We start from the raw sequence: 25,303 nt of genomic DNA on the forward strand, positions 1-25,303 counted from the left end.
CTGCAGAAGTAGAGGTCAACAGGTAACAGAAGACCAACTTTCAGAAGGACCTGTGTACTGAGAGTGAATTCTTAGTAATTGCTTTGAAAGGTCTTTGTTCCATGTAGACTACGTGTGTCTCATCAATGATATGCATATAATTGCTTAAGAACCACTGATCTAGATGAACATCTTGACAAAGACAGATCTCTTTCATCACAAAGTAAATACAGATAATGTAAAACATTAAGTCTTTCTCAGTGTGAGTCCTGTATCATGCAGGGCTATGAACTATCAAGGACCCATAGGACTATGTGGTAAATACGTGTAAGAATGGAGCATTGATTCTTGTTTCAGATTTAGGGATAGAATAGTGAGTTGAGGACTTAATAAAATCAAATTTGAATTCATCTAGTTGATCAACAAGTGTCTGCTATCTGCAAAACGGCACTTAGGATAATGTGGCCTTCCACAACCTAAACCTATCCTACAGATATGTTGCATTACAGCTCTCATTATCCCTTGCCAGCATTGCTCATGAACATGTGCTGATGATGGTGAGAAATGCTGTTCTAGTGTAATGTACCGGAATGCTTTACATGACAGTGTTACAGTTAGGATGTGATAGGATGATGCTCCAAGAGTTCACTGACACTAGCCTTTTGCTTGGGGTCAGTCTTCCTTTGTAATGCAACTGTAACAAAACAAATTCCATCCTATATGATCAGTGCTCTCAAAGGCTGTGGATAATCAGGCTCGTCAGAGACCCCTGAACCAAACTATGCACGCTAAATTGTTCTCCAAAAGAAAAGAAAGATAAACAGAGAGCAAAAGTGACACCGTGTTGGCTAAAGCAAACATTTCTAAAGCAAATGACTTTCCACAGCAGTGCATCTGCACTCCTTCTGCAGCCAAGAAAGATAGGCACGCCTCTGAATTCCAGCACTAATATTTATACTAAGACAAAGCAGCCACAGACTGCGCTTCAGTTTCTGCATTGCTCAAGTGCTCATTTTACAATGAAGGGGAATAGTCAGATTCAAATCTCTTTATATGACTGCATAATAGAAGTAATTTGACTGCATAATAGAAGCAATTTCAACTAAAACACTCGAGTCACCCATAGAAAGCAAAAAATGATCACACAAGAATAGAATGGCACTTCAAAGTTTCCAAGTGATATCTTCAGTATTTTAAAACCTGCTTCCAAGAACTAAACATCTCTCCCCACCCGATTTTCCTATCCCTAATATTTTGTTACTTTTGCAATCATGCCACATAGTTTTGGCCAGCTGTCATACCATTCACATGTTTATCTGGACTTACAACATTCTTCAGACAGGAATACTTATTGGCCAAGCTGATTTCATGTGTATTCTTTCATTCTACCCAGAGACTGTATTAAGATCATTGGGAGAGGCCTTTCTCTCAGTCCCGCCACCTTCACAGGTACATTTGGTAGGGACACAGGAGATGGCCTTCCCTCTTCCTGGTGCCAGACTCTGGAACTCCTTCCCACAGGAGGCCATATTGGCCCAATCTTTCCTGTCGTTCTGCAAGCAGACAAAGACCCTTCTCTTCAGGCAGGCTTTCCTTTAAATGACTGGTGGGCCAAGATAATTTTTAATGGGAGCATTTTATTCTGTGTTTTACTTAATATTGCTCTTTTTAAAATATTGCTCTTATTGTGAATTTTAATATATTTCTTTAATGCTCTTAAAATATTGCAATAGTTAATTATTTGTCTTTTAACTTTGTTTCTTTCAATACTGTAAGCTGCTTTGGATAGGTTGTTGTGGGTTTTTCAGGCTCTTTGGCTGTGTTCTGAAGGTTGTTCTTCCTGACGTTTCACCAGTCTCTGTGGCCAGCATCTTCAGAGGACTGGAGTAGGAACTCTGTCCATGCTCTGTTGCTGTTTGACAAAGTTCCTACTCCAGTCCTCTGAAGATGCCGGCCACAGAGACTGGTGAAAAGTCAGGAAGAACAACCTTTAGAACATGGCCAAAGAGCCCGAAAAACCCACAATAACCATCAGATCTGGCTGTGAAAGCCTTCAAGAATACACTGCTTTGGATACTTTAGGAGAAAAGTGGCATATAAATATTTTAAACAAACACACATCTGGTCCTTTAAGATGTTTAGCAAGGTGGTTCAGTACTCAGGAAAATATGGTTCCTATTAGTCACTCCATATTTTGACCAGCTAAATCATTTACAGAAACATGAACTTGATAGCATGTATCCACTGGTGTGACCAATATTGACATTAACACTCACTAATCAATATATAACTCAGTCAAGGCTGGGGTTTACTAAAAAGCCCATAAACATCCCACGATCAGAAGATGCTTCTTGACTTTACCTCGGCTTATTCTTTGTTTCTCCCCGGACAGGATTCCTGGTGTATCAATAATACTGATACTTTCTAATACTGGGTTTGGCAGCTGAGCACACACAAATCTAACAAGAAAACAAACAATATAAGAAGATATTACAGTGAAGAGGAAGGAAGGAAAACATTTAGACTAGAGTCTGGGAGTGGTCATCCAGTAAAGAACTTTTAAAAGCTCTTGCTCATTTAATTCTATTGGAGCTTTCCTCTGCGAAGCACTTCTCAAATGCTTAGTGAGTCCAATCACAAGAGCTTAGGCCAATATGCAAACAGCATGCACGGAGATTCCTGGTACAGTGAACTCATTGCTTGCTGCTTGTGAAAAATGTGGAGTATCTAATGTAGTTCAGCGAGGACAGTCTACTCCAGGCCTATGTATCAAGGTCAGGATTTGAAGCTCAGTCAAACAGATTACAAAATGCCAAGTGCAAGGGTGACCTTTCCTGAAAGGACAGAGTTGGTACAGATAATCTAATGCAAACATTCCAGCAACCTTTATATACTGGTACAGTACATGTAAATACCCCCCCTCTTTTTAGACCTAGCTTTTACCAGGATGTTTATTCCCATAACTGGATTGTACCACTTCAGACTGCAAATAGGGGTTGACATAATGGAATGTTCAATAACAATAACTTAGAAACAGTCCCTCAATTACTTGTAAAGGAGTTAATTTTGTTCTGCATTCATGGGAATCACATGACCTGCCACATGAAATGACGTGAAACCCCAGGCTCACCTTTATCTAAAAGATTAGATCACAAGCCACCATCCAGAATCCTATTTCTGATGTATGTTCATCGAAGACAGGGGTTAGATGAACATACCAAACTATGGCCTGTGGGCCACATCTGGCTCGCCTTGCCTTTTTATCCGACCCAGCGAACGCTCCAGGCTCAGGTCCACAGGCTCAGGTCTGGTACCTTCAGCTTGTGGATGTGTGTGTGCATGTGTGTGTGCATGTGTTCCTTTGGCCCTCAGAAATGTGTAAAATATATGATGTGGCCCTCATGCTGAAAAGTTTGGAGGCACCTGATCTAAGAGAATGAAACCATCATTTTATTAATGAGCCGGAATTTGCTGCTAAGAGTTTCGTGGTTTCCTTTATGCCAGAATAAACTGACAATAGTTGCATTTGTGCATGCGTTTTAGTTCTAACTCCAAATATGGCAACATCCATTGGTTAAAAGGGCTGCACAGAGAATGCCACTATATATGACTCCTCTGTATAAAAAAAGAGGAATCAGAATCTCTTAACATAAGCTTGTGCAGTTTTGAATGTTTTGGAAAGACTGCTACAATTATTTTATTGTCAAAAACAAACAAACAAAAAATTAAATGCAGGCCTCATGTGGAAAACATGTGACCACTGCTCTCTGTTCACTCTTCCAATGAAGTATACTGTGGAGAAACATGTTTTCATGTGCTAGTTTAGGTCTCACTGCAAATGTCTTTGTTTTTCCTTCTTTAAAGTCCTCCTCTGTAGGAATCTGACCTTCAGTCATCTCAGCTAGTGAGCATCTAAGAAACAGCACTGTGCTAATTAAATGCCAGAAGGTCAGAAGGCAATTTGGATCATTATGATCTCTCTCTCTCAATCAATCTCTCTCTCTCTCTCTCTCTCTCTCTCTCTCACACACACACACACATCATATACATATGATTTTCTCTAGTGAATTTGAGAAAAGTACTGAAGATCTTATAAGCACTGAATGAATAAAGATGCATTTTACATGTATTTTACATTGCCACAGAAGATGGTTGTGTAGGAAGATATTTATGCAAAGAAAAGTTTGTCAACATCTGGGACATCAAACAGATTCCAAGTTATGCGGTTCCTTTCCACACCAGGACAGTACAGCATTTTGGTGTAACTGAGGTAATTTCAAAATGCCTGCGCTTGGACCCAGAAATAAATGAACAGGTTGAATTAGGACTGCATTTGATTTTATCGTACAAAACGAGATCTCAATGAAACTTATGGATAGCTCCATTAGAAATAGGAATCTGGCTTAGGAATTTGGCTGCAGGGCCACAGGTTGGGAGTCCAATTCCTCGCTGTACCTCCTTTATAGGGGTTGAACTTGAGGATCCACAGGGTCCCTTCCAGCTCTGCAGTCCTAAGATTATCATTATGATATGATCCAACTTTCTTAGGTCATGATGAGGCTGCTGAGTTTGATGTACTCTGGGCAAGGATATTTAATGGTTTAGGTATCTAGCTGTGGTCCCAGAGGTTGGGAGTTTGATTCCCCACTGTATCTCCTTGATGGGCTGGACTTGATGATGCCTTCCAGCCTTGTAGTTTTAAGACTATTGTTATAAGAACTAGCTGGATAGCACAGTGGTTTAGGTATCTGGCTGAGGACATTATGATAATGTGCCCTCAAGTCAGAACTGACTAGAGTGATCCTATTAGGGCTTTCAAGGTAGCAGAGATATTTAAGGAGAGGTTTTATTTGGCTGTTGTGGGTTTTTCGGGCTTTTCGGCCGTGTTCTGAAGGTTGTTCTTCCTAATGTTTCACCAGTCTCTGTGAACAGCATCTTCAGAGGACAGCACTCTGTGCCTTGGCCTCACAACCCAGAGTGTTGTCCTCTGAAGATGCCGGCCACAGAGACTGGTGAAACGTTAGGAAGAACAACCTTCAGAACACGGCCAAAGAGCCCGAAAAACCCACAACAACCATTAGATCCCGGCTGTGAAAGCCTTCGCGAATACAGAGGTTTTATTTATTTATTTATTTATTTATTTATTTATTTATTTATTTATTTATTTATTTATTTATTTATTTATTTATTTACTTACTTACTTACTTACTTACTTACTTACTTACTTACTTACTTACTTACTTACTTACTTACTTACTTACTTACTTATTGGATTTCTATCCCACCCATCTAGGTCTACTCTGGGCAGTTAGGATACTAGTTTTACTAGTTCCACACCCTCAGTGAGTTTCTCTAGCTGAGTGGGACTTCTAATCCAGGACTCCTGAGTCCTACTCTATCACAAACTTTGTCCGTGGCTACACAGGCCACTGGACAAAGTTTGCTTTCTCTCAAAATGTGCCTCTTCACTTAAAGCAGAGGTCCCCAACCCCCGGTCTGCATCTCAGCAGCGGTCCACAGCCTGTCCAGGACTGAGCTGCAGACCCCAGGCGAGCATCCCCAGGGTGCCGTCGCACACATGCACACGACTGTGTTCCGCTTCCTGTGAGCACACTGTGCACATGCATGTGAATGGGCACCCTGAGTGTGATGTGTGTATGCATGTGTGTGAGGTCCCCCCCTGCAGGTGTGCCACCCTGCCAACTGATCCGAAGTTGGAAAAAGGTTGGGGACCACTGACCTAAAGTATTGAAAAGTAGTGTTTACATACCTGAAAGTTTTTTGAGGAGGCTGGGATTGCTTCGCCTCTGTGTGGCCCAATAATGGGAACCTTTCTGAGGAAACATAGGTGGATTTGGCACCTAAATTTACTGATGGACAATTTCAGTAAATTATAGTATACAGTTTCAGAGCATAGAAGAGTTACCTTGATGGAAAACAGCTTCGAAAATTCCTGCAGCCATCTTGACTGGAGGAAGTTGTGGCCCATAAAAGTAACTTTTCTGAATCCTAGTACTGTTCAGGTTGAAAAGGGATGAAATTCTGACCCTATTTTGTTCTCCCAGGCTGAAGCTCTGGATGCAGAGCTATCAGTCCAACGATGTTTGAGCCCAACTTCACAACTGCCATTTTGAATTATGCTGGTAATCAGTCAATTATTTCTTAACTTTCCCCATGCTTAGAAGAGTTTACATGCACAGAGGGGAATAGTCTGTGGAATTCAAGTTCAACCCTATCAGCTAACTGTGGGACTAGGAGCTATGGAAGCTGCTGTGTCAACACATTGTAGGGGGGCTAAGCCCTGAGTGAAAAAAGAGGGATGGAAGGAAAAAGTGATGATGAATGGCTAGTCCATCCACAATCCAGTAAGCTCACCACCAGCTGCAACTACTGTTCATTATGTTCAAATACATTTGTTCATCCCAGTGTTCTGTTCAGTCTGCCAGGTGGTATCCTGAACTTCCAAGAAACTTCTCACAATGATGCTCCTAGGTAACTGCACAGCACTTCTAATCTTCCATGCTTGTTCTGAATACCACACACTTCAAAGTAGGAAATGCCCATTAAGACATCTGACAGCCATTTCTTGCTGTTTTGCACATCATCAGAATATTTTTGGTTGACTCACAATTCACACCAGGCACCATAAATTACTTTTCCACTGATGGTTAGACTGAACTGGGCGTGGGAAAGGGAATTTTGTATAAGCAATTGTTGCTTAATACGAGTTTGGCACTCAAATTGGCCCTTTTGCAGCACATTTCAGCTATCCTTGTTTTATGCACAGAACATGTCTTCCTTCCTCTCATCCGGCATTTAATGCTGCCATAACTGAGGGTGTGACTGTGAGGTAATCAGATGGGTTACGTTATGCTTTTCCAGGATGCTCCAGGTGGCACTTATCTGCATGAGAATGAAGATTTGTTTTGCTCTGTTCCAGATGCACCATACAGAGCCGTAGACATTACATTCCTAATTGCTCATTAGCAGAGATTCTCATGAGAACTGAAAGGAGGGGGCTGAGAGAAGTTACATTTTGAGGGTGAAGTTACTGGATAAAGAACTTGAATCGAGCAGATTCTCGGGGGGTTCACGTGGGAGAGTCCTAGCCACCAGACGCTGGATTTCGGAGCTCCGGTAATTTGAGTATTTTTCCTGCTTTCTTCTAATTTATGTTGTCTCGTGACCCTTCTGAACTGCTCTTCGTTATAAGTAATCCTGACCCCACATTTTGAGCTCTTTTTGGGCTCTTCACCCTGCTTCTACGCTCTGTGAGCCTACGAGTGATTTACTGCCTGAAGACGCGGGCTACGACACCATTAAATCTTACAGCGTGGGAACCTGTTTACAACTCATGGACTAATATACTTTTTCAATGAGGAAAAAAGAACACTTTCTCCTTCTAGCTCCCCTCAGGAGATCCTCCCGACACTCAAACAGTCAAGACTGGAATCATATTTTCCAATTTCACAAGAGCCTACCACAAATGAACCAGCTACTTGTCATTCCCCCTCGAGGGTGGACATTATTCAGTCATCTCCTCCTCCCTTGGTCGGAGGGCTACAGGAACCCGAGACCATGAATGGAGATTCATCATCTTGTGGAATGGCCTGTGAATTGCTCAAACTACTGAAGGATCAATCTCTATTGACTGCTCAGACGGTTTCACTAATTTTTTCCCAGATTTCTCATATTTTAAATCTCTTAAAGGGACTACAGCAAATTACCTCAGGGATATCAACTCACTTTCCCAAACCTCCTATAGTGCCTGAGCTGGATACTCTACATCTTCCTCCTACTTCAGCTTCTCCCCTAAGAGCTCACTATGTGGTGCCTACAAATTCCGCTTTCCAGCTAGTCTACCAAGCACATTCAGCTGTTATTTCGCTTTGCCATGCAACCAGAATTAGAAGACACCCTGCCTGGAATAACATTCAGCATGCCAGGAGGCACTTGGCACACCTACTTAAGATGCCTATCTCTGTAGTAGATCTCTCAAATATTGTTCAAATATCCTCTGGTCAGCAATTCTCACGTTTCCTATTGGAGTTCCACTCTGGCTACATTCCATCTCTCCTGTTTGCTGCAGTTAAATCCCTCTCCGAATATGGAATAATTCCTCATCGTTTCTTCCGGAATCTAGCAATTTCTCATCTTGTTGTGAAGAAAGAACGCATCTACAGAAGAAATCCAAGAGCTGACTCCACTGTGCAGCTTTCCTGTCCGGAACAACCTCGTCCTCTTTCCCCTCCCATTTTGGACTGTCCTTTGCTCAATCCCAAACCCTTTTCCCTCCCTTCTCCCTTACAGGCTGTCAAGAAGGACACTACTCCAGTGGAAACTCCGATGTCAAACCCTTCTAATGGTCCAGATGATTCTACATGTGTTATGTCCTCGTCAACATCGAATATTCTATTGAATCATGAGCTACTTAACAACCCTGTGCCCTCTAACACCGACAATGCTCCTATCATCCCTTGTTCTGTTCCTATCACTAACTCTGTGTCCCAAATACCTCTCTCTCCCCTCTGTATTGTTAAAAAAAAGCTCTTGTGCTGACTCCTTCTTATTAATTGATGCCCAATCCCAGTGTCCTCCTCCACTTTTGTATGACTTCACAGGTTCCCGTGTCTCTCCAAACAGGGGGACTTGCTCCCAGGACCCCTGTCCCTCTGATTCTTCCCCTTCTAATCCCCTTTCTTGTGGTTCCTCTGCAACTCTGCCGACCTCTAATCCCCCTTCTACTACTCTGTCTTCTGATATTAATGCCCATTCTTCTTTACCTAGCTGTTCTATCTCATCTAACCCCCCCTTGCTGACTAACTAACCCCCATTCCTCTTCTTCTATTTCTGTCCCGCCCTTAAATATGATCTCTTGGAACATCTCAGGATGGTCAAAGAAAGCCCTTGATATAGACCTTATACAATATCTGAATGCTTTTGACATTATACTCCTCCAAGAAACCTGGTCCCAATCCTCTCCAAGACTCCCTGGTTATACTTCTCATCATTTACCTGCTTTCAAGCTCAACCAAGTGGGTCGTCCATGTGCAGGACTTTACTGTTTTGCTAAAGATTCTAGCCATTTCTCTATGTCTTCTCTTTCTTCTCATTCCCTGTATACCCAAGCTTTTTTGCTTCAAGCTAATGACCTCAAAATCTTGCTGTTTAATGTTTATATTCCACCCGCGGCTCCTTCGCCCCAGACTCTGTGGGAGGCCCTCGAGGATTTGGTGTTGAAATATTCCAATACCATACCCCTGTATTCCTTACTGATCTTAGGAGATTTAAATTCTAGAATAGGCCCATCCAATTCTGCCTTAGCTCTTCATATGAATTGGAACATAGAAGATCTGACTCCTCCTTGTTTTCTTACCTCAAGGACTTCCAAGGACCATTCCTTTAATAGCTACACTCCATTTGTCACTGACCTGTGTACCACTCTGAATGTATTTATCGTCAATGGCTCCTCGGGCAGTGATATTCCCGGTGAATTTACTCATTTTTCAGTGAGAGGTTCAAGTGTCATCGATTATGTTCTTGCCTCTCCAGACCTCTTTCCCCTGATAACAAACTTTTTTGTAGATACCCGCACTGAGAGCGATCACCTTCCTATTCTCCTATCTCTTTCCCTCCCCTTCCCACAGGCTCATCCCTTTCCGGTCCCACGTAGATCTCTCTACCCTTTCAAATGCTCTTTAATAACAGACCAAGTTTTTTTCCCTTTGGAGTCACCAAGTAGAAACCAAGTCTCTTACTGATAATTTAAATTCAGCTTCTTCCTCCCTCACAGCTATCTCTGCATATAATTCTATAATTGATTCATTGGTCCAATTTCTGAGCATTTCCTGTCCCTCTCAAACACCTTGGGACAATCATAGCTCTTGGTTTGACTCAGATTGCTGGTCCCTAAAAAAACAAATCAGGACATTATTCCAATGAATTCGTCAACAACCCTCTCCATCACTTTTAAAATTGTATTTTCATTTGTGTAGGGCAAGCCATGCCTTGTTCGATGAGAAAAGACATTGGTTTGCCCAGCAAAAAAAAATCCCAACTTCATCAAGCAATCCTATCACATGATCAAAAGGCTTTTTGGTCTCTGGTGTCTCGGGCTAATTCTCCATCTTTTAATCCATCCAGTTCTATTTCCTCTGTTACCTGGACTGATTATTTTCCAAAACTTTTCTCCATCTCCTCCTCATGTTCTTCTTCAGTAAACATATCACAAGACCTTCCTGAGTGGTCCCCAGTCACCCCTGAAGAGATCCACGAACTAATTATCTCACTTAAGCCAGGCACAGCTCCTGGCCCCGATCTCATTTTTAATGAGATCCTGACCATAAACCGTCACTGGTGGGCGGAGCCCTTAGCTACTCTTTTTACCTTGATAAATCACTCTGGCTGTTTTCCAAACTCCTGGCTATCATCCATACTTATACCTATTCATAAAAAAGACGATCCCTCTCAACCCTCAAATTATCGCCCAATAAGCTTATTATCCAATATCGGAAAATTATATTCCAAATATCTCTTGAAAAAACTCTCTACATGGGCTGCTGACAAGGACCTTCCTGGAAAGGAACAGATAGGCTTTCGTGCTGGAGCGTCCACTTTGGATCATATTTTTCTACTGACTTTTCTTGCTGAAAAATACGCAATCCACAACAAAACTAAACTTTTTTTTGCCTTTGTGGACCTCCGAGGGGCTTTTGACTCTGTCAACAGAGATCTACTATGGAAAAAACTTTCCAACTGGAGCATTGATCCACGGCTGCTATTTTTGCTCTGCCAACTGCATTCCCATAATTCCTGTCAGGTTCGTTTACCTGATTCCAACACTCTTACTGAAAAAATTCCAATTTTCAAAGGTGTTCGCCTTTGAAACTGCATTTTTGCCCCTTTATTATTTAACTTATTTCTAGCCGATCTTCCCTCTTTTCTTTCCCCTTGCAATCAGTCGGCCCCGGCCCTTAATGGTGTTCCCTTATCTATACTGCTGTATGCTGATGATACAGTGCTGATGTCTCGTACTAAATCAGGTCTTCGTCACACTCTACTTAAATTTCAGGACTTCTGTGATCTTATTGATCTATCCATTAACCCTAATAAAACCCAAATTTTGGTCCTTTCCCACTCTTGGTCCCCTACATCTTGGACAATAGGGTCTTCCTCCTACCGTCAAGTACACTCTTATAAGTATCTGGTGTGACAAACCCAGACCTACTGGGATCTGCCACACAGTTACACTAAGCTGCCACCAACCATTCCCTTTAAGAAGTCACACAGACCAGGGATGGATTTTTAAACAATAAAAAGAATAAGGTTTATTTTAAATACAAACAGGGTAAATAAAACAATCAGGTGAATAGATAAAGTAACGTGGCTTATTTCACTCATACATACACACAGTTTGGTTCACACAGAACCTTAACTTAAAGCACAGACCCTGAACCTATCAGTTCTGGCTAACCAACAGACACCTGAACCTATCAGGTTGGTACTCTGACACACAGAAGTACCCTGTCTGACACACAGACTCCCACAACAGCTTCTTCTTCCCAGCTGCTGCTTCGTCACAACCCAGTGTCTCTTAGCATCTCTCCCTCTCACCACACAGGCATCACATATTTATACAGTACAGCCCCTCCTCCTGATGTCCCGCCTTCCACTCCCCATAGGATGGAACTTTCCCTCCAAACCCATGACAGACAGGTAACATCAGTGCTGTATGTAACACCTCCCCTCTTTATAAGTTGTTTTGTAGGGGGAAAGCTAACGTGCTTTTCACCAAAAAACAACCCGAATAAAATACACAACAACAGTTATACATACCATATTATACTTACTCATACTTACACTCTAAGTTAACCATAGCAATTATGCATTTAAACATTTACCATTAACATTACATCAATTTACCTTTATTCATACAAACCAATTCAAAAACAGGTACATTTTACTTTTTGTCATCATTATATACACATATAGTCCATGTTCTTTCGCCGTCTTCAATCTTCAGGTCTTCTTGATAAGGCGTCAGCAACACAGTTCACTGACCCTCTGACCACCTTCACTTCAAAGTCATAGTCCTGTAGGTTTAAAGCCCACCTCATAAGTTTGCTATTGTGGGTTTTCATTGTCTTTAACCATTGTAATGGTGAATGGTCAGTACACAGAATAAAATGTCTTCCCCAGATGTAAGGCTTGGCCTTCCGGATCGCGTAGACTATGGCCAAACACTCCTTCTCCACGGTTGCCAAATGTCTCTCACCTTTTTGAAGTTTCCTACTCAGGTAGGACACTGGATGCTGGTCACCATTCTCATCCTCCTGGCACAGAACTGCTCCTACCCCGCTGTTAGACGCATCGGTGTAGATGATGAACTCCCGGTCGAAGTCTGGAGCCCGCAGGACAGGATAGTTGATTAACGCCTCCTTCAATCTCTGGAACGCCGCCTCACATTCGCTGGTCCACGGGATGCGGTCATCAGCCGTCTTCCTCGTCAGATCGGTCAGCGGAGCCGCAATCTCGCTAAACCTCGGGATGAACTTTCTGTAGTAGCCCACCAACCCAAGAAATGATTTGACCTTTTTCTTGGTGTTGGGTCTAGGCCAATCACGAACAGCTTCTATTTTGGCCTCCAGGGGTTTTATCATTCCTCCCCCTACCATGTGACCCAAGTATTTTATTTCTGGGCTACCCAGCTGACACTTGTTGGCCTTTACTGTTAGCCCTGCTGCACTTAACCTCTGCAGCACTAACTCCAGGTGTATCAGGTGATCTTCCCAGGTATTACTGAAGATCCCTATGTCGTCAATGTAGGCCACTGTAAAGTCACTGAGCCCTGCCAAGGTCTGGTCCATCAGCCTTTGGAATGTGGCTGGTGCATTTCTGAGACCAAAGCTCAGGACTCGAAACTCATAGAGACCAAAAGGGCTGCAAAAGGCAGTCTTTTCTTGATCCCTGGGATCAATTCTTAATTGCCAATATCCCTTTACCAGGTCCAATGATGAGATGAACCGACAACCCCCTATGGTTTCAATCAGGTTGTCTAGCCTGGGCATTGGGTAGGCATCAGGAGTGGTTACACGGTTTAATTTCCTGTAATCGACACAAAACCTAATGCTCCCATCAGGCTTGTCCACAAGGACTATCGGAGAGGACCAAGGACTAGAAGAGGGGACGATTATGTTCTCCCTCAGCATTTCGTCCAGCTCCTTCCGCACCTTGTCCCTATAGGGTCCCGTTACTCGGTATGGGGATACTGCCTGCGGGGGTGCATCCCCTGTGTGGATCCGATGCATCACTCCCTTCACTATCCCCGGCTTGTTGGAAAACACCTGTTGATATTTACTAAGCAGCATTTTTAGTTCTTGCTGCTGGTCTTGGGTGAGTGCAGGACTGATCTTTACCTCCTCTGGGTTGTATCTTACTTCCCCTCTACCCTCCCAGAAGGGTAATTCCGCTTCCTCACTCTCAGCTGCTTTTATCGCGAATAAAACCCTCTGTTCCCCTCTGTAGTAGGGTTTTAGGGCATTCACATGAACCACCCTCCTTGCTTGGTTCTCCTCCTGCTCTATTAGGTAGTTCAGGTCTGACATCTTGGAAATGACCCTATATGGTCCTGCCCATTTGAGCTGCAGTTTGTTCTCTCTGCAGGGCCTAAGCCAAAGCACTTCCTCCCCTGGGTCAAAGTGCCTCTCTCTAGCTTTGTGGTCATACCATGTTTTCTGTCTGACCTTCTGAGCTTGCAGGTTTTCTGCTGCCAGCTCTAGATTTCTCCTTAGGTCATTCATCAAGGTGTCTATGTAAGTCACAACGTCTTGTGGGTCATCCTGGGTGATCTGCTCCCAATTTTGTTTGATCAAATCAAGGGGCCCTTTCACCTTTCTCCCAAATAAAAGTTCAAATGGACTGAACCCGGTACTGGCTTGTGGCACTGATCGATAAGCAAACAAAAGGGATTGCAGCTTCTGGTCCCAATTGTTTGGATTCTCTGCCAAGTAAGCCCTAATCATGCGCATTAGAGTCCCATTGAACTTCTCCGTTAACCCATTACTTTCAGGATGATAGGCAGTGGTTTCCTTGTGCTTAATTCCACAGATCTGCCATAAGCGTTTCATGAGCTTTGATGTGAACGATGCGCCCAAATCTGTGATTATCTCTGAGGCAAATCCCATCCTGGACATATACCCCACCAAAGCATCGGCCACTGTGTTAGTTTCAATGTTAGTCAAGGGTATGGCTTCAGGATACCTTGTGGCATGGTCCACAATTGTTAGAATGAACCTGTTCCCCCTCTTTGTGGCCTTGGGCAAAGGTCCCACAATATCCACCCCTATGCATTTGAACGGAGTGTCAATCACAGGCAAAGGGCACAACTTTGCTTTGGTCCTGTCGCGGTTATTCCCTTGCCTTTGACACACATCACATTGTTTACAGAACTCCCTGATCTGCTTCCCTATGTCAGGCCAGTAAAAATTCTGTGTGATTCTCTGCTGTGTTTTGTTCACTCCTAAGTGCGCAGCAAACATGTCAGAGTGACCCCTTTGTAAGATCGTGGGGCGATACTTTTCAGGTACCACCAGCTGACTTCTGATCCCATCTCCCCCTTTTGAGATATTCCTCAGGGTCTCTCTATATAAAATCCCCTTTTTCTCCAGAAATCTCACTGGGGTTTCAGGTGTTAGCTGGGCGTCAGTCACCTGTTCAAAACACTTTTGGAGAGTGGCGTCTGCCTTTTGCTCCTGTCCAAATCTGCTGTCTGTGGTTAAGGTTTCCACCACAGCTTCTGAACTCCCCTCTGCTTCCGTCTCTGGCTCATCATTACCCCCCTGAACTGTCCCTGCGGTGGCTTGTGAGCGTGTAATCACTAGCACCCTTTTCACATGTTCAGCCAGGTCATTTCCCACGAGCACGGCTGCTGGCAGAGTCGATGAAATCGCTAGCCTCCAAACTCCCCTCCAGCCTTGAAAGTTGACAGGTACCTCTGCTACTGGCAGAGAGATTACCTGCCCCTCAATCCCTGCCACCTTTATGCTCTCATTTGGGATTATAAACTCCCTAGGGATGATATCTGGATGGCACAGGGTTACCTGGGAACAAGTGTCCCGCAGCCCCCTATACTGACGGTCAAGTATTCCTACGTCCACCCCGGCTGTCTCAAACAACTGAGAATCTGTTTTTATCAGCAAGCAGCGCTTTACCTCCACAAGAGGACCATTTTCCTCAGCCTGATCAGCAGAGGTAGCTGTTCCAGACTGAGTAGCCATGGCAACAGGCTCCCTCAGTGACACTGAGCCTTGCTCTTTCTGGACACAGAACACAGCTTTTGGCTTGGTCCCACTAGACTCCTGAGGCACCATTCCTTTTAGCTGCCTCAATTTCTCACACTCTGAGATTAGATGACCCTTTCCCTGACAGAAATAGCATTTTCTGGTGTATTTTGATTCTCTCTCATCTTGTTTTGGTTTTCCCTCCAAAATCTGAGGTCTTAGTTTCATGTCTGAGGGCTTCCCTTCACCATGGGCCCCTCCCCCTTGCTGGCTTTTCCCTGGTCCCTGAGAGTACTTGCTGTAGGTTTCTTTGGGTTTACCTACAGATTTCCCCTCACCCAAGGGCTTTCTTATTTGGGAAATAAAATCTGCGATCTCTGCGGCTGCTGCCACAGATTTCGGTTTCCTTTCCCTCACCTGGAATTTCAATTCCCCCTGCAGGACTGAATAGAACTGTTCCAGTGCTATCAAGTCTTTAAGCTGCTCATAGGTCTCTGTCCCCTCCTGCGATAGCCATTTCTCAAGCAGCCTCACCAATTGGGCCCCCACTTGGGTAAAAGTCTGTTCTGGTTTTTTTGTGAGGGACCTGAATCTTTGTCTCAGCTGCTCTGCATTTATCCCATGTCTGGCAAACACCAGTTTCTTAAACTCTGCAAAGTCTTTCATCAGTTCCTCAGGCATCTCGGCATAAACCTCAGCCAGGCTACCACTGATTAAAGATCGCATGATGGTCATCTTCTCAGTTTCCCTCACTGAGAAGTCCACAAACGCTCTTTCCACTAAGGAAAAGAACACCTCAGGACAATCTCCCTTGTGGTACACAGGGAATTTCTTCAGGTCAGCTTTAGACAATTGGCCTCCCTCAGAATCCCTATTATTATTATTGTTCTGGTTCATCAGTTCCAGTTTTCTTAATTCAAACGCCATTCTCTCTCTCTCCAATCTTTCCTCCCTCTCCATTCTCTCTCTCTCTCTCTCTAATTCAAATTGCCGCTGTTTCTCTCTTTCCCTTTGCTCCATTTCAAATTGCCTTTCCCTTTCCTCCCTTCTTTCTCTCTCTAATCTTTCCTCCATTTCCCTCACCCTCAGTTCATGCTGTTGGGCTAGGAGTATTTTTCTGAGTTCTGGGTCCTGCTCTCCTGTGCTGTCACCTTGCACTGAGCCAACTTCATCCTCAGAACCTTGGTCAATCTGGGGGTCTTTCACTTCACTCATTTCTGTTACTTGGCTTCGAGTCAAGGGCATACCCCCCCTCAGGACAGGCTGCTTTAAAAAGTCAAGCCTCAAAATAAAACGACCACTTTTTTCCTTCTTGCCTCAGAACCAGCCTTCTCTAGGCTGCTGTTCTTCAGCACTAACTTGCAACAGTATCGAGTCAGAGCCTACCCCCCTCTGCTGGGCCTCTCAGCTGGCAAGCTAGCTCGCTGTTGCTACGCAGTTTTGCCTCAGCTTTTTCCCGCCAAAACTAGGCTGCCTCAGAGCACCTTAATCTAAGTCTCCCCAGTTGGCACGTTCTTCTACTAGCGCACCTCCCCGTGAGGTACACCTAGAAGATTACCTACGCGCCTCAGACTGTCCCCGACTAGACCCCCCTTGCTCTGGGCACACTTGCCAAGGCTTTGCTGGACCGCTGGACAACTGGACCAGTCGTATCCCACACGCTGGACACCAATGAATGTGACAAACCCAGACCTACTGGGATCTGCCACACAGTTACACTAAGCTGCCACCAACCATTCCCTTTAAGAAGTCACACAGACCAGGGATGGATTTTTAAACAATAAAAAGAATAAGGTTTATTTTAAATACAAACAGGGTAAATAAAACAATCAGGTGAATAGATAAAGTAACGTGGCTTATTTCACTCATACATACACACAGTTTGGTTCACACAGAACCTTAACTTAAAGCACAGACCCTGAACCTATCAGTTCTGGCTAACCAACAGACACCTGAACCTATCAGGTTGGTACTCTGACACACAGAAGTACCCTGTCTGACACACAGACTCCCACAACAGCTTCTTCTTCCCAGCTGCTGCTTCGTCACAACCCAGTGTCTCTTAGCATCTCTCCCTCTCACCACACAGGCATCACATATTTATACAGTACAGCCCCTCCTCCTGATGTCCCGCCTTCCACTCCCCATAGGATGGAACTTTCCCTCCAAACCCATGACAGACAGGTAACATCAGTGCTGTATGTAACATCTGGGTCTTCATATTCATCACAAACTCAGCTGGACATCTCATAAAAAAGCTGCCATTTCTTCAATTTCTCCCCAATTAAAAGCTATTTCTAAATTTCATTATTCTTCTGGAAACCAATATATCCCAGCAGCCATCCAGATCTTTCAGTCTAAGATTCTTTCTCATTTGCTGTACGGTGTGCCTATATGGATACACTAGGTTAATTTGGATATTGATCAAGTTGCAGCAACGTTTTTTCACAGAATATTAGGACTTCCTAACTTAATTAGGCTCTCTACTATTTCTTTAGAATTGGGCATTCACCTACCTTCCACAACTGCCTGGTTACTTACATTTAAATTCTGGCTCCGTCTTCATTTGAATTCACATTCTGGATCCCTGATATATGATTTATTGTACGATTCATACTTCTTTTCTTGGTTCCAGCTTATTGAAAAGAAACTCTCTTTTCTTCACATATCCCTGGAATCCTTGATAGATATGAATCTCACTACGGCTTATTCCACAATCAAGGACAAGCTCTGTCATGCCGAATTCAATCACCTATGCAATAACCTTAACTCTGTATGCTCCCCCCTTTCTGTTGGACTTTTTCCATCTCAGGATCTCTCTCCCAAATATTTTCACTCCCTAGTAAATCCACATCTAAGAAGAGCTTTTATGTTAGCCCATTTTAACATTTTTCCTTCGGCTACCCATGCCGATCGATTTCTCAACATCCCTCGTGAAAAAAGACTTTGTTTCTTCTGCTTAGAGACGCCTGATACCCTGGCTCACATACTGTTTCAATGCCCTGCTCATCACCACCTCCGAAATTTTTTCCTTGAACCTTGGATCTCTTATTTTTCCAATTCTTTTGAGTCAACTCTTTCCATTTTCATGAGCGATGAATGTAATGCCCTGACTGCTGCTGTTGCAGGTTTCTTATCTGCAATTCTGAAATCGTCCCCTGCTTCTCGGTCCTAATTTGTGAAATTTGTGCAATTTTACTTTTCCTCTTTTGCCTGAGTTGCTTGTGTTGTTGTAACCTGTAAATGCCATTAAAGGTTTCAGAACAACAAGAACTTGAATCTGATTGGATAACCATGTTGGGGGGACATGGATTTAAGATCTAGCAAGAGGATAGTTAGTGGCTGTCGAGCTAGCTATCTGTCTGATGATGATGGGATAGATGCTATAGAGATAGATATGCAGGAGAATCTTACTATGATTACTTAGGCAACAGTTAGCTTTTGAGACAAAAGTAGATAGCTTTTTATTATTTTATTGGAGAATGTTTTCATTTGGCTCACTTAATTATGTGAATATGCATTGCTTGTTGCTTTTGCATTGTTCCAGAACCGTACAACAACCTTTTTGAATTTTTTATATTCTTTATAATTCTAATACACTTTTCTGTATTTTACCCAAGTGTGATCCTTGGGGGGGGGGGAGGAAGGGATCTGAGTGTCTAAAAAGGTGTCTTGACCATAGGCTACGTTCACTCATTATATTACTTTGGGTGGTCTACCTTGCCTGGTTGGTGTGCGAAGTACAAAGTCGGAGAGTTTCTTCTCAGGTGAAGGAGACAGGTTAAAATCTAAGTTAGCAGCTTGCCCATAGTGCTAATCCATGCATCCCTTGGGTATTACCAAGCTTGGGTTCAAAGGGTGATAAGGACTGGAAAGACTCCTTCACCTAGTGGAATGCTCTCCGGGTGTTCCTCACACAATGGAATCGTTCCCTACTTATGCCCAAGTTAAATCCTAGCATAAATTTGTAGTCACACGACATAATGCCATTAGCAATTTATTTTAGCAGTTAGCAGTGTAACTGCGGCTCAATTCCCCCTTGCTGGGAGTCTTCAGGTTTTTTTGTTCCCGTGGTGTTTTGATAAATTCCTTAGTGGTATGGCATGTGTGTATGATCCTATTCATACTTTTTCCAAGGAAATTCACTGGGGAAAGAAGGCACAATTACTGCCACACAGCTGCCCTTCTATGATTTTTTTTTCCTCCAGCGGTTGGGGTGTCAATATGTTGGTAAACGTCTGTCAAAAGCTTTAAAGGCATTGATGGGTGTTGCATCTCTCAACCTACTGTTTGGCAAGCAGAACAGCCCTGGGTGGGGGGTGCCAGATCCATTGAATGCAATGCACTGCTTTTAGAAGCACCAGTGCAACAGAGGAAAATCTACCCATCAGGAAAAAGTACCTGACATATATGTGTAGCATGTTTTTTTCTAAGATTAAAGTTAAGGGACTGCAGTGCCCCATAAAAGAAAAGAGGAAATAAATTGGCACCACAGTATAGCCAGCCATACCGATTCAAATGGAAAAAAATGAATTGGTAATGTTAAAACATATTGGGACACTCATCCAGGTATATATACCTTGTGACCACATTACAACAGAGATATGGACAATATCGTTAGAAGTGGAGAGCATTCCCCTGGTCTGACTGTGGCCTGACTTGGTCTAGTACCTGAGGAATGCCAGGTTTATCTCTAGTGGTGGTGGAAGACAGTAAACATCTAATTCAACAGCTTTAATAGGTTGCAGTAAACAATCAACAACATCCCCTGATTCCATGGATTTTATATATTGGTCCAAATGCAGCTGGTGCAGAGAATTGGACCCTGCCCACTGAACTCATGGTGATTTCATTCCTGACATAATGCTTCCACCCAGTGAATCTAAGCCAAGTCCCTTCACAAGGAGTGGCGGGGTGGATAATGTGCCATTCCTTAGATATTACTGGACCACATCCACCTTCAAACCTAGCCAGCTAGGATGATAAGAGTTGCAGACCAAAAATATCTGGAGGGCTACACATTTCCCCTCCTTGAACTAGTGTTTCTCTTCACCCAGTCCTAGCCATAGGCTGGGATCAGAAAGTCTCCCTCATGCTTTCCCTGCAATACCCCTCTCTTCTAGTAGAGAGGAACATCTCTGAAGCCCATAGCAAACAGACCACTGTTTGTCAAACTTGAATTTATACTTAATGCATTTATAGAAGTGCTGTTCTTTCAAGTGATGAAAGACATGCATTTGTCATAGCATGTAAGTTTCCTCACCTACGTATCTTGCATTCAACATGCTTTGTTCTGTGAATTATCACTGGAAGATAAATGCTTGCAATTGTAATTACCAGGGCACAAACCACTGAGGAAATCCCATCACAGGAGGGGAAATCAGAGAAATAAAAGAAGTACACATTTGCCTCGCCATTGAATTTAACACATAGCATGTGCTCAGAAAGACACACTGACCTGTTTAAAAAGGCATTGCCGAATGCATTGAGTTTCCTGAAAGGCTTTTTGGGATCTACCACCAGTGCATTTCCAGGAACGATGCCCTCCACATCCCCCTGCATCACAGCAATGAAGGAGTCCGTTGTTGGTTCTGGCCCAATCCGCATCCCAGGGAAATCTTGCTCAAGAAGGTACCTAAGTGTGAACAAACACCATAAAATGTATCATACTTTCTATTAACTGTAGGATATTGTGCACATGAAGGCTTCTTATGACTTGCAAATCCATAGCTGGGTGATAACTAATATGGTCAACAACAAAATGGTCAACAACAAAATTATAATTCTTTATTTTAACCGCTGAATGCCAACCATTTTACTTTTTGGATAATAATTTAAATTTCATATTATTTTTATTTTGTTATTTTGGAAATAAGTAGGATATTTTCTGGTCCTATCACCTCCTGGGAAGATATGGAGGCAGTGACAGATTTTACCTTCTTGGGCTCCATGATCACTGCAGATATTGAGAGCAGCCACGAAATTAAAAGACACCTGCTTCTTGGGAGAAAAGTGATGAGAAACCTAGACAGCATCTTAAAAAGCAGAGACATCACCTTGCCAACAAAGGTCCGCATAGTCAAAACTATGGTTTTTCCAGTAGTGATGTACGGAAGTGAGAGCTGGACCATAAAGAAGGCTGACCGCTGAAGAATTGATGCTTTTGAATTGTGGTGCTGGAGGAGACTTTTGAGAGTCCCCTGGAAAGCAAGGAGGACAAACTTATCCATTCTGAAGGAAATCAACCCTGAGTGCTCACTGGAAGGACAGATCCTGAAACTGAGGCTGCAATACTTTGGCCATCTGATGAGAAGAGAAGACTCCCTGGAAAAGACCATGATGTTGGGAAAGTGTGAAGGCAAGAGGAGAAGGGGACAACAGAGGATGAGGCGGTTGGACAGTGTCACCGAAGCTACCAACATGAATTTGACCCAACTCCGGGAGGCAGTGTAAGACAGGAGGGCCTGGCGTGCTCTGGTCCATTGGGTCACAATGACTGAACAACAAAGGACATTTTCTACTTTCTGAGAAGATGGATAATTTAACTTTTGGAGAAATGGGTGGAGAGTAGGTGAATAATTTGGGTCAGGCACATCATTTCTGATCATTTTTAATAATTTCAAATCATCTTTCAATTCTAATGATTTTTATCACAGTTTAAACAATGAATTATTCTTATGGATGTATAAATAACATTTTAAAGTTAACAACTGCATTTTAAAGGATTCAGCATTGGCACAGTGACATTAGTTCTAGTGCTTCCATGACCTAGTACTTTTGAGCGCATTTTTAACAGTTCATGATGATCATCACTGAAGGGAAGAGGGTGACATTTGGTCAAATTCAGTCATAGAGGAAGTGACAAATTCTGTGGTATGCCTTGTTTCTTTGAATACTTTCACAAGGCTAGAGTTAATCTTCCTATCTCTCTGTGTCACTTTTGATCCATAAAGGGCACAGAAGTTACAGATGAAATGGAGGACAGGGTTTGTCATGGGAGCTACATTTCCTGAAACTTCCTTTTTCACACAACTAATAAAGGTAGAGGAGCCCTTTCCTTTATTTCATGAAGCCACAGCACATAGAGGCCTCTTGCTATGGAAAAATCTGACAAGGTGAGCTAAATTCCTTCTCTTCACCCCAATCATCTTTCTAGGATAAGAATCCACCCTCAGAACATAGTGGTTTTAATGCAGTAAAGACATATCACCATATTCCTTGACTGGCAAACAGTCAAGGAATTTTAAGCTGAGGCATAGAAAATAACAAAAATTAGACAGAGTGTAGAGTTTGTGTGAGGATTCACATGCGACAAATGGCTTCCATCTCTAGTACATTGGCACAATTAGAGTTAATGAATCAAGTTGAAAGGGATTAAAGTTTTAAAAGTTGAGAGAATTAATGACTAGTCTTTTTTTCATTTAGCCTCTGAATGAGTGGCCTCAAGCAGACAGGCAGACAGGCAAGCAAGCAGGCCCTGCCCATTGAAATGAGAGACTGGCGTGTAAGAGCAGACAGGGGATTGCCCAACAGCTTGGGTTGGGCTTTCAAGCAGAGTAATCAAATACATCTCTATTCAGAGATGAGTCCAACTCATTCAATAGAACATACTCCTACAAGTATGTATGTATAGGATTTCAGCTGGTCAGTTCATGAAATGTTACTCATGCAGAATGATGGAGGCAGCAACTGGAAGATCCAGGCTAAATCTAGCCTATTCCTCCATTCCTAGTTGGGTGAGGAGAATCACACACTCCATGTGCTCCAATCATCCCCCTGCCCCTTTATTCTGTCTCTCTTTATTAGTTGTTTACATAAGCTATTATCATTTTTTCCACGCTGCTACAAATAACCGGAAGAGAAGAAGGAGCTGCATTCGCTGGCAGGCTAGAAGTTTTTGCTAAGCAGGGCCCCTGCCTCAGTAATGTTCTCCTGAACAAGACTTTTTTGCAGCCCGTTCTTGTTCTTCCAACACAGGATGTGAGTTCACATTCCTCTCTCAGATTTTCCCAGGGAAAGGAAATCCAAGCAAGTTTTATAGCACAGTATTGATGGCTATCGATCTGGCTATTTCACTTTAAACAATGCAGCTGTTAGCAATGCTGACTTCACCACAAGCCTGCAGGCTATAAGAGGAGACAGCCTCCCCCTATGCTGACCTCTAAGTACAATGTCTTCCTGTATTTTTTATAATGCCCTTGCTTTGCAAGAGAGAGAGAGAGAGAGCATCCTCTTAGCCAGAGGCTGCTTCTGGGTATAACACTAAGAGAAGGACAACTGTTCTTATTCTCTGCACTCATATGAATTTCTCAAGTAAGTTGGAAAGGGGTACTGATGATTTCGTGCCAAGTTAGAACAAGATGTTTCGGGGCACATACAAACTATAAGTTTGTCTTGCGTAAGCACCCATGCTCTGTAATCCGTGTCTTCAGATGCAACTGAATGTTCCTAGCTCCCCGTCTTCTAGATGCTTGGTATTGGAGGTACGAAAAATTACTTTATTCAGACAACTCAGATGCATCCAAAGAAATGGGCTACAGCCCTCCTGGAAATCCAAGATGGCAGCCCAAATCCTATTGCTTAGTTAAGACTGTGGAAGGGAAATGGCAAAAGTTCCAGCGGCTTTTTCCTGGCAAATTCATGAATCCTTGCCTGGATTTTCCAGTTTGAGTGAAGGCAGTGTATGTGAACATCCCTGAAAATCCATGTGGGGTTTCTTTAATTGTCAGTGGGGACATACAGCAAGTTAATGCTGCTTGCCTTCTGTAGGCGTAACGGAGCAACAGAATTTGGGCCACTATGTATATGAGCTAGGAGTATTTGGTCATTACTTCTATAGATGTACTCACAATGCTTAGAGAGGTATGCCTAGTCATCCCCCTCCATTGACAGGGTAGCTCTATACATACAAGCAGGAGCCCTCATTTTCCAGGCTTCATGCTCATGTGTACTTGCTCACACTCAAGAGCATCTTTGCTGCAGTGGTCCACATAGAGAAAGAGATGATGGAGAGTGAGCTGGCAAGGTGGAATTCTCTTGGCCTTATGAGTATCTCCACAGAGGCGGGGGGTGGGGGCGGCTCATGGACTGGGATGGGAGAAATGTCAGGTGAAATGCACACCCTACCCTAGTCATGAGCCACCACTCACATGGACTGAACATTCCTAGATTATCTCTGCCTAAGTCAAGATATTTGGAAAAGTTTCTTTTTCAGACTATAATTCCCAGAATTCCCTGGGAATTCTGAGGATGTCACCTGGCAAATTCTGGAAGTTATTGTCCAAAAGGTAACTTTTCTTCTTGAGGCTTGGGATCTATTTTGGTTGCTGCTCCGATTAATTTCTCAAATGTTTCAGAGTGCCATCATGAAATATGGAAAATTAAAATAATAGTGCCATTAAGCAAACCCACAGTGATATAGGAAGAGGCCCATCAGAAGGCAGTTCATGGAGGAGCTGCTTAACCCTGGAGCAAGTGCTGGAAGAACCACTAAGAAAAGTATGGAAAATTCCAGAGCAGGAGAAATAATTCCTTATGGGACAGACAGAACACCTAATAGATTGGAGGATGGGAGTGGGAAACTCATAAGATTATTTTATGATGATCCTAGATAAAAATAGGTAATAGGTGATATATTCCAAGAACTATTCTGGCCTGATGCAACGCAAGAACATCTAGTCACTTCTCTGCTTGCTAACTGCTTCCTTTTAAATTGGCTCATTCAGGGCAAGCACTAAATTATGAAAAAGTTCTCAGGTATCAGACGTCAGAAGGGATGTTTCCACTACAGCCATTGCTCTGTTTCTAAACCACTGTTGATGGATCAGTTGATTGCATCACAAAGGGACCAGATATGCCAGATTATATATACAGATATACAGTATTATATATAATATATCTGTATATATAAACTGGATATATATAATATCCGGATTACCATGTTATTCAAAACAAAACAAAACAGAGCCACAGACTAAATCCAATCAGGACTGTGTAATGCAATGGTCCTAGTAGTGTTGATGTATAACCAAGGCTTTAACCAGGGT

At 43.0% G+C, this 25,303-nt stretch overlaps 1 protein-coding gene and 1 long non-coding RNA gene across 2 annotated transcripts in view; both read right to left on the reverse strand.

The window, feature by feature from the left end:
- LOC144585810 (uncharacterized) overlaps positions 1-25,303 on the reverse strand; it is a 256,170-nt gene that overhangs the window by 137,518 nt on the left and 93,349 nt on the right. The gene's annotated exons all lie outside the window — the stretch shown is intronic.
- Positions 1-25,303, reverse strand: part of EHD3 (EH domain containing 3) — a 38,989-nt gene that overhangs the window by 4,658 nt on the left and 9,028 nt on the right. Inside the window, exons 2-3 of the mRNA XM_020809335.3 lie at positions 20,716-20,892; positions 2,341-2,438 (exon numbers count right to left, since the gene is read on the reverse strand). Of these exons, the coding sequence (XP_020664994.2) occupies positions 2,341-2,438; positions 20,716-20,892 (275 nt within the window). The remainder of the gene's footprint in view (positions 1-2,340; positions 2,439-20,715; positions 20,893-25,303) is intronic.

This window comes from Pogona vitticeps, chromosome 1 (genome assembly GCF_051106095.1).
Source record: "Pogona vitticeps strain Pit_001003342236 chromosome 1, PviZW2.1, whole genome shotgun sequence".
Taxonomy (NCBI): Eukaryota; Metazoa; Chordata; class Lepidosauria; order Squamata; family Agamidae; genus Pogona; species Pogona vitticeps.